The sequence below is a fragment of the Serinus canaria genome, chromosome 1A (assembly GCF_022539315.1).
Source record: "Serinus canaria isolate serCan28SL12 chromosome 1A, serCan2020, whole genome shotgun sequence".
Taxonomy (NCBI): Eukaryota; Metazoa; Chordata; class Aves; order Passeriformes; family Fringillidae; genus Serinus; species Serinus canaria.
In genome coordinates this window covers 59,729,195-59,739,178 of record NC_066314.1, presented here as the reverse complement: position 1 = coordinate 59,739,178, position 9,984 = coordinate 59,729,195, and the positions used below count along the sequence as shown (strand labels likewise).

Genomic DNA, 9,984 nt, shown 5'->3' with positions numbered 1-9,984 from the left:
ATTGTTGTTGTTGTTGGGGGGTTTTTTTGTTTGTTTTGTTTTGTTCTGGCGTGGGGTTTTTTTGAGGGTATTTGGTTAGGTTTTTTTGTTTGGGTGTGTTTACTTTAGGGGTTTTTTTGGGTCTGAAAATTTACGGGGGGGGGGAGGGGAGAGAAAGAGTTTTGAAATAAACTGCGATCACTTAGTGACTCGCAGCAGGAGAAATCTTCCTAACCGATACTGACTGCCCAAATCTCAATGAATTAAGTGTAGCCATTTAAAGAAGCTGAACCCAACGTGATTCACAAAAAAAACAACTACTCATGGAACCAAAAAAAAAAAAAAAAACAAACCACAAAAAAAACCCAACAAAACAAAACAAAAAAAAAAAAAAATAAACAAAACAAAACAAAAAAAAAACCACCAAACCAAAACCGAAACCAAACCAAAACCGAACAACAACCACCGCTCGGCATTCCCGGGCCGTCCCTCAGTAGGGGCCGGGAATGGCGCGGTCGCGCCTCCCCCTCACGGCGGGGCGGGGCCGGGCCCGAGGCCGGGCCGCGTACTTCCCCCGGCCATGGCGGCGGGGGCGGGCCCGGAAGGGAGCAGCCTCCGCCTCCCTCACTTCCCCGGCTGTCGGGCGGGGCGGCAGCGCCGGCAGTGGGCACCATGCTGCAGTTCTTGGTAAGGCTTTGGGCTCCGAGGCGCGGCACCGCCGCCGCTATGGCTCGGCACGGCACGGCGGGGCCGCTGCCCGGCTGAGGGGAAAGGGCCCGGTGTCCGGCCACCCCGCGGTCCCCTGTCCGGCCACCCCGCGGTCTCTGTCAGCGGGGCGGCTGCGCTCGGTGTTGGCTCCCCGGCAGCGCCCCATCCTTGGGCGGCTTCCCTTCTCCCGCTCCTTCCCACCCGTTGTTCTTGCAGAACGCTGCCTTAAAGCTGCTCTGAAAATGGAGTTCCACGGCTTGTTTGCCCTCCAAGCCGTGCTCTTAATTTGCCTTGGAGATTGTGCTTGCTCACGGTGATGCTCCCCTTGCTGCTCAAATTTCTTTGTGTAAGCATAAATGCCTCTCTCCTTTATAGGGAGAGCAGGGGCGTCAGTACACGTTTTGTACACCCTTAAAAGTGTACCGCTGGAGATGTGGATTTTTATATGTGGAAATTAAAGCAAGGGAACACATTTCATTACTGCCCCGAAGAACAGCAGAATTATTAGACTGAATATTAGACTTCATCTTTCATTGGGGTAAGATAATGCGGCAGGCCAGTGAGTTTCATAGCAGGTGTTGATACAGAGCAAAAAACGATGGCCTGTTGTAAACTGGGATAGTCTTTCCTGGTTTTATATAATAAATAAGTAAATGAGGCCTATTTCTCATCGCAGTTTCATAAGAACAAGTATGAAAGTCTCAGTCATTTCTGTAGCTATTTATAATCCCCTCTGCACCCCAATGGAAACCTTCAGTAAGGCTAAATATGGTTAGCCTCTCTCAGAGTTTCTGTGTTTGTTACCTCTACTGCTTTCTGCTAATGGGGATTTTTTTGTTTGTTTGTTTGGTTTTTTTGTTTTTTTTTTTTTTTGCTAGGTGAAAATACTTTATAGTAACAGCTTCTCATTAGTGTGTGACTGTTAGACAAAAGATATACTAATTCTGGGTTATTTCCCTGCTTGGGTGTAGGTTGGATGTTTGACTCTTGCTCTCCCTGGTTAGGGCTGTAGCAGAGAGATAAAGGAATAATCTCACAAACCTTGTGTTTTTGCAGTCCAGAGTTAAGCTTTAAATAAGCCGTTTGTTTACAAAGCACCTTGAAATGCTGGGTGGAAATTGGAAGACCCTGAACCCTCTTCAGTCCTGTTGTTTTTAGTGAATATGCACATTTTCATTGGCTATGGGTTTTGCTTTCCATATAATTGAAGTCTTAAGTAGTGATTTTTTTTTTTCCTCCACTGCCCAAATTGTTAACTCTAAAAATAAATGTAACTGGGTGGATGCAGTGCTGGACTTTTCCCATAAAGGAGTACACTTTAAGGGAGTACTGATCTCAGTACTATCTCTACTGGGTAAGGGTTGTCTCTCAACAGAATATGACATGTATTGGAGAGGTTCAAGGGTAAAAGCCTAGAACACTGCTAATAAGCAAGGATCTGGTTCGTGCTTCCAGGTGGTTTCCCAGACCCTGCTAAAGATACAGGAAATTCTCCTCTTCTAGAGTGATACTCTGAATCAATAGGAATCACAGGTCTGGTTTTCATCAGTGCATTATTGGTTAGTATCTCCTAGAGTACCTACTTAGCTGATAATTGAAACTACAAGACCATATGATAACCAGGACAGTACACACAGGAATAATTCTTAAATTGTTAAAGCTAAGTTTAAAAAAATAGTTATAGGAATATAAGGGTATAATAAATTTAAGGAATAAGACTGAAAATGGGCTTAAGAAAATACAGAAGTAATTTGCAGTCAGAGCTCATTTGACAGCTCTCAGCCAATTTTAGTTTTCTATAGATAGGTTTTCACCAGTGCTGCTTATGGAATGTGGATCACAGAAAGGATGAGCAGTGCTGCTTTGGGCCTGGGAAAGATGTTTGGTCAGTAAGTGCTGGCAAAGTTGTTTTGTGGACTGTGGTTTTATTTTTCTTAAAATAGTCTTATTTTGACAGCAGTGACCATGAACAATAACAATTTTTTAAGATAGAACTGTCTTCAGCTGTTACAAAGAGTGTTTTGTCTACTAACAATGAATGAAAGCACAATATTAGTAGTGTCCCCTTTCAAAATAGTTAAATGAACTTTCATGGTATGGGGCAGACTTATTTTGAAGTGTAACAGCAAAAATAAAATGTAGGATAATAAGCAGTTGCTGAATGAAAATCTCATCACCTGCCTTTGAAGAAAGGAATTTTTTTCACTGTAGAATTGTTCTTATTCTTGAGGATTTTCCTCAGCTGGCAGACAGGGTCTGGGCCAGAAACTGTGCTTTTTACTCTTGCTCTGCTTCCAGAGTGCATTTTTATAGACACCCTTCATCAACTATAAGTTTGCACAGTTGTCAGAAGGGGTTGTGCCCAGCTTCCAGCCAACTGTACTGCCTTGGAGGAGCCCCTAGATCAGAGTGGATTTGGCTGAGAACTAATCTCTTAGGGTCAGAAGGGTTTGTCTGGAAGATGCCCAGCTGTTGCTGCAGAAGAGAAGAAGCAGGTTTACATCAGTTGAAGTTCATGTTGTGAAGTTTTGGTGGTTTTTTTTTACTTCACACTAAGACATGTATGTCCCTTTCCAACACTGAGCACTGTTCTAGTGGGCTGTTGCTTTAGGCTTTCCCATCATGGACCAAGAGCTCTGTGATGTGTAGCTCCCTGCTGCTGTCTCCCCCATTTTTCTAGGAGTTAGTGCCTTTGTGGGTGTGTGGAGAACCTTACAATGATGAAAACAGCTTGATCCAAATAGTTTTGGGGACGTGGATTGAATAGCAAAAATGTGTGATATTTTGGAAATGATGGCAAGGTGTTTCTGGTGTGGAAGATGGGGAAAACTGCACCTCTCTGGATGAAAGATGAGAAATTATGTAGTTGAAACTCATTAAATAACTTGCAATATCCCTTTTTCCCTTATTTTAGCCAATAAGCTTTTGATGGGGGGATGTTTACTCTTCTCCCTTTCTTCCTTTTTAGCTTGGTTTTACTCTTGGCAACGTGGTTGGGATGTATTTGGCTCAGAACTATGATGTGAGTATTTTGCTGTTCTCAGAGGTAAACCTGTCCTGAACTGAAAATAAATGACTGTTTTCCCTCAGTTAGAACTCAGTCTTTATTTTGACGGTTTATATTATTTGAATAGAATGCAGATCATGCTGATTTGAGTTACAGGAGAACTGGGACTTCTTCAGAAAGAATTACCTCACTGAAAGAGTGGTCAGCCATTGGAACAGGCTGCACAGGGAAGTGATGGAGTCACCATCCCTGGAGGTGTTCAAGGAACGACTGGACGTGGCACTTAGTGCTCTGGTCTAGTTAACAGTGGTGATTGTTCAAAGGTTGGACTCTGTGATCTTTTCCAACCTTAATTGCAAAAAAAAAAAAAAAAAAAAAGTGTAACCAAAACATCATCTGTGGTAGTGTAGTGCTTAAAGCCTAAACTTCTGTTCAGTCCTAGAGCCCAGCCTTCTACAGGCAAAGACAGGAGAAACAGAAAAGGTTTATCAATTGCTCATGTATTTTACCAGTACTAAATAATAGTTTCCTGTCTCAGATAGCCTGTTTTCTTACAGTATTCTCCACTCAGTAGAACTGTTAATAAAAATCCTCAAAGCCTGTGAAATGTTTTTTTTTCTGGACCTGTAATGAAAATAAGTTTTGCCAGCTTTTTTTGTAAATGTGATACTTTCTCCTACTTCAAAAAGTGTATGGACCTGCAATTTTTATTTCCTTCTTTTGTCACAGTGAGAAAAGAAAGAGAACTTTCTTTTTATCAGTTCTCAGTTAACAGTTTTCAGTGTGAGAGGGCAGAGGAAAAAGATTTCAAGCTGAGCCTTCAAAACATGCTTTTACTTTCTGCTGAGTCAGCAGAATCCCTTGTAAGAGCAGTGCCACTTTACTTACTGGCTAGAGAAGTTAATAACATTTAACATATAAATATTTTTAAATTCTTAGGCAATCTGTATTAGCCTTAATAAAAAAATAAAGTTTTTGAGGCTTTGGTGGCATTTATGTTTTGCTTTACTCTCATCTTCAGTATTGAAGTCATCTTGCTTAAGAAAAAAAAATCTTACATTTTGCCCTTTGTTTATGCACAGACTTTGGTGATTTTTCCTGTCAGTCAGTCCAGTAAAAGGACTAATGAAAGGCTGGTGTTTCTGTCTAATACATGTTTTACAGTGTTACAAAAATGTAGTCATAAGAATATATTTGGATGTATCAATATGTATCACAAGCATTGTATGGTGCTTTTCTGGCAGCACTGATAAAGTATTGCCACAAGAGGGGGACTCAGGCTTTTGATTTGCTGGAAGAAGTTCCCTGGAAATGCAACACTGACTTGCAGCATGAACATGGAAATTTTACTGCTGGTGTTGAAGATGATTGGTTTGAGGTGGCATTTAATATAAGCTTGTCATAACGAGGTCCTAATTCTGCAGCTGTACACACAATATGGTTGGTAATAAGAACATGTAAGGTTCTGCTGACAGTGGTGGAGTTCTCTTGGTCTAGTTTAAATGTCAGGTGTGTTACAAGCTGGGCTCTTCATTTCATTTGCTCAAAAAGGAAAGTAAGAGTAACTTGTTACCAGTTCTGTGATCCTCAGACCATTCAATAAGAGAGCTGCATTCTGTTTGGATTAACTTCTGCCCTGTGGTCAGGTTACATATGAAGAAAAACCCAGGATTTTTCTTTTTTCTTCACAGCTAAGAGTGGAAAATTTGCTTTAATTTTGTTTTAATCGTACATTATTTTGTAAAATCATACATTATCACTTCCCAGTTTTAGCTAGTCATAATCTCTTCTTTGCTATTAAGAGCTTCAGGTTTTTTTCCCTTTCAAGTTATCAAAATTTACTGTTAGGATTATTTTATCAAAATTATTTTATTTGTAAGAGAAAACTGAAGATTTGGAGCTCACAAGCAGTAAATTGAATTTTCATTCAAGTGTGAAACTGCAAAAGGGTGCCAATTTGCAATGCAGTAGAATTCCCCAGTGAGGAATTTGGTTTCCCACAAGATGAACCAGAAGAAATATTTCTTAATAAATTTCTTGAGAACATATTTGATGCTCTCGAGCATCTCTTTTCTCTTGGGATATGACCAGTATAGTGCAATCTAATTTCCTCTTTGAAACCAGTGTTTAAATCTGCTTATTCTTGGCAGTTTGTCTTCTTTCAGTCAGGAAGCCAGACTGGTCATGCTAATATTCCTGTAAGGTGATCCTTTTTCCTTCCTCCTGTTCCCATCACCACTGACTTATAGCCTTAATAACTTAAGTATTTCCTGAAGCTTCATGTAAGATGCTCTCATCTGCTGTTTGCTCGATACTGCTTAGATTTAATCTCTGTGCAAGGCAACAGATACTGGAAATATCATTTAAAAACCAGTTTAAACTTTATGGAATTTCTTGCTTTGTGTGTGGTATTGTCTCTCCTGATGAAAGTCATGTAGCCTCAGATTTTTTGTTGTGTGGGGTTTGATCGTTTTGTTTTCTCTTTAAAGATTCCTAACATTGCAAAGAAGCTGGAAGATTTTAAGAAGGATGTGGAAGCCAAGAAGAAACCTCCTAACGACAAGTCCTGAAAGAGAAATGTTCCCCAGGTCAACTCTGTGTGTGCACCAAGGATGCAATTTACCTTTCAGGCAGCAAAGGTCAAGTAGAGGGTTGGCATGGGAGGTTGCTCCACTCTTAGTCTCCTAGAACTGGAATATCCTTTTGAAAGGGCGGCCGTGAACTTTTCCTGGGACTGATTTTCAAGGGTTTCAGAATTTGGATTTGCAACTCATGTGTGACTGGATGATATCATTTGTATTTTTGAGTATTTCTTTTCCTAATATTTTGTAACCTGTTTTTACCTGATTCAAGTGGAGTGCTTTTGGTCCTGTTACAATTGTAACCTCACACTTGATAATATCCTAGCTCTTAGAACAGCACAAAAGAAATTAAATGCATCAAGAAGTAACTTTCAGAGTTTCTTGTCATTTGTTGTGAGCAATGGTTCTTCACTGTCCTTAAGCCGCACACACAAGCAAAGAAGAAAAGCAGCCATTAAAATCCCTGGTGTGTGAGAAAACACACATCCAATTGTAGAACTCTTTTCTTTTGCTTGAAACCATAATTCTGCGAAAATTCTGTTGTAAATTCTGAAAAAAAGTTGCAATGATTTGAACAGATGTCAATTTTATTCATTCAAGAATCTTATTAATTTTTTTTCCCCTTAAAATGGAAGAGGTCTATTAACTCTGTAACATGGCTTAAATGACAGAGTCCCCTTGACAGTTTTTTGCAGGACATGAAGAATACAGAAAAGTGCCAGGAAAATGTTTTTGCTCTTATTGAGAATGCCTGGTGATGAAGTGCTACAGCAAGCACAGAGAATGACCTCCACTTGTTCAGGCTCTAGATTAAAGCATACCTAGAGTGCTTCTCCAGTAATGTTTTAATTAGGATGGGGATTGTGCCTTCAAAGTGGTTTGTCCTTTTAGTATGTTTTCTTTCTCATCACAGGAAACCCACATGGAGCACGTGGTCTGTATTCCCCTCAGAAGAGACTAAATCAGAAGATGTGCTTCAATCTCTAATGGGTGTTTAGTCCATTACACAGGTCTAGGGGCACTCAGAAGGAAAAGAACCCAAGCTCTGGGCACTAATTGTCTTGCTTTGCCAGAGAAATGTGCTGTTTGATATAAACATAACATCAAAGCTTTAAAGTACAGAACTCTATGTACCCATTGTGATTTTCACTCTCCAGCCCAAATCGTTTAATTTTTGATGTATCTGAGTGACTCTCAAGTTCAGGAGTTCTCACTGGATCAGTAAAGACGCATTTACAGAGTACCGTACACCAAACATTTGCATCCTTTGCCAAAGTTTGGTGGTGATATTGTCCTTCACAATGCATTCCTGAAACAGAGGAAAGTATTCCTCATGCAAAGATTCTCCTTCTTAAGCAATATAAATGTATATAAGGAATATTTCACCTGGGATTTTAAATCCTTCCTTTCACCTCAGCCCTGAAATGTGTAGCTGACATAAAAGCTTTCAGTCTTTGCAGAAGATTATTTGAGAAGTTTAAAAGCCAACTCAAATCAGACAATCTTCGTAGTATGCAACCAATTTTCTCCACAGGAAACACTCCAAGAAACTCTGACAGGGAGAAATGGTTGTACCACCTGAACCCAACTACCAGAAGCTCTGTGGTAGCAGCATGTGTGGAAGATACCCAGAGATTTCCATTACCTTCACTTCAGACCTGACTAAAAGAATTTTCTTCCATGGCCAGAAATGTTTCCCTAGACAGATAGTGCTGCACAGCTGTTTTGATGTTTTCATAAACATGATGAACTTAAGTTTCCCCCAGCTTCCTCTCCCTCCCCTCCCTTTCCTATTCTTGAGCATTGAAAAATACTGTCTCTAACCCATTCATTTTTCTTTGCTTGTCATGTAAAATTATATTAGTGTTTAAAATTGGATTATTTCTTTGCTCAAACATACTTTATGTTCCTCCCTTTCTTTACATGGACATGAGAAGTGAAGTAACGTTCAAAATCTCTGTATTTGTTGCCAAACAGGCCAGTTACTCTAAAAGTGTTTTTGGAGCTGACACTTCAGCTAAGCATTCCAAGCAGATGTTAAATTTTTTTTTTTTATTAGTAAGTGAAAAGCTGCAGCTGTAATGCTGTGGAAACAATATATGCTCATTAATATTAAAGACAATAATATTAAAGTGTTTGGTGGCAACACTTTCCATTTTAACTGGAAATAGAAAAAAATGGAATTTAGCTGGAAATGGAAAAAAACCCTAGCTGGGTTTTTTCCTCCCACATAGAAAACTGTAAATCTGGATAACATAACACAGCTGATGTGAATTTTACAAATTCTGTATAAGACATTTTACCTAGCCTGAGGTTGTCCTAGGTGATCCTAAAATTTGACCTCACCTTTCAGAGGGTGAGCACAGATAATGAGTGCTTGATGCAGGTCTTGCATCTGGTGGCTCAGAATGCCTTGGATGCACTGGTGTTGTAGCAGGGCACACAAGATGGATGCTCCATGAAATTACCTAGGAGCAAGTTTCCCACTTAACATGGGAATGTCTATGAATGGACATTCATTCTAACTATAAATGTCCGTTTCAAATGCCTATGTGGATAGCTAAAATTGCCAGCTAAAATATGCAGGCTTCCTTCCTTTCCTGAAAACAGTTGTGTTCATGTATTGATTCTTTTGAGACATATTCTGCCTTGAACCTTCACCTTGAACTGAAGGTTCAAGGCAGAATGGGAGGAAAGGAATTTATGAGCCACTGACAGACTTCTGAAACGTTTACTGTGGGTTGAGAGTATTATCCTGTGTTGGAAAACGCTGTCCTAAGGCTCTTCTGCCATTAAACAGTCAAGGGTTAATAAAAAGAAAAAAAAAAAAATAAACAGAAAGCCAGACAGCAATGCTAATTATTATCTTATTGGGTGCCAGAGCTCAAATAAAGTTGGTGAATGCATCTTGCAGAACTTCACTACATGAATGTTCATTGGTTTTACATCCCAAAACCACAGCCCACTGCCTCATGCACCTACCTGGTGGGACATGGCAGTGATGAGAGAGAGCAGGTGTGGATGTGGAAGTGTGCCAAAAGCACCAGAACAGGAGAAACAGCCTGTTGGGGAAAGTCCTTGCCTGAGTCCACTCCAAATGCCTCTGTACCAATCTCGTGAGACACAAGCTACGCCAGAGCCTCCTGGAAATGTTTCTGAAGAAATACTGTTTGAGATGTGTAAGAGCACCAAGGCATTTCATTGACCTCCTGCTATTGCTGTTTTTACTGAAGAGCATTGCTGGGCACCCTGTTAGATTTGTGAGTAGCCCCAGGTCTCCCTGAGGCTGTCTGGAATGCCAGCTGCTGGTCTTTCACAAATGAGACTATCCCATGTTCATATCCCCTGGGAAATCTCTGGGATAGCAAGGTGTGGTGGGAGCTGAGCAGAGCTGAGAGATCAGCATTAGGAGGGCAGAGAGTGATTTGTTGCTGAGCAGCAAAGCAATTGGAAGATGCTGGTGGGTGAAGCATGAAGTGAAAAGGATTAGAAGATGAGTGCAAGTGAAAGGTGCAGAGCAGCTAAAGCCCTGGGAAGAAAGCAAGCCAGAAAGTTTCTTGGCAGGGGGAGAATAGCCAAAAGTGACTTTAGGACTGTGAACAAAGAGATGTTCTGCTTGCTGTGTGTAGGGACAAAGCTCTTGGTATTGCAGACATGCCCACCCCCTGTAGTGCTTGTCCTGGAGGAAGTTGCCTGCAGATGCCCAGT

General features: G+C 40.7%; 1 protein-coding gene across 1 annotated transcript; it reads left to right on the top strand.

Moving 5' to 3' along the window:
- The first annotated feature begins 519 nt into the window (after window positions 1-519).
- Window positions 520-6,644, top strand: STMP1 (short transmembrane mitochondrial protein 1). Its single transcript, XM_009094155.4, has 3 exons — window positions 520-666; window positions 3,656-3,709; window positions 6,184-6,644. The coding sequence occupies exons 1-3, from the start codon at window positions 652-654 to the stop codon at window positions 6,262-6,264; spliced, it is 150 nt and encodes a 49-aa protein (XP_009092403.1). The 5' UTR covers window positions 520-651; the 3' UTR covers window positions 6,265-6,644.
- The last annotated feature ends 3,340 nt before the right edge of the window (window positions 6,645-9,984 follow it).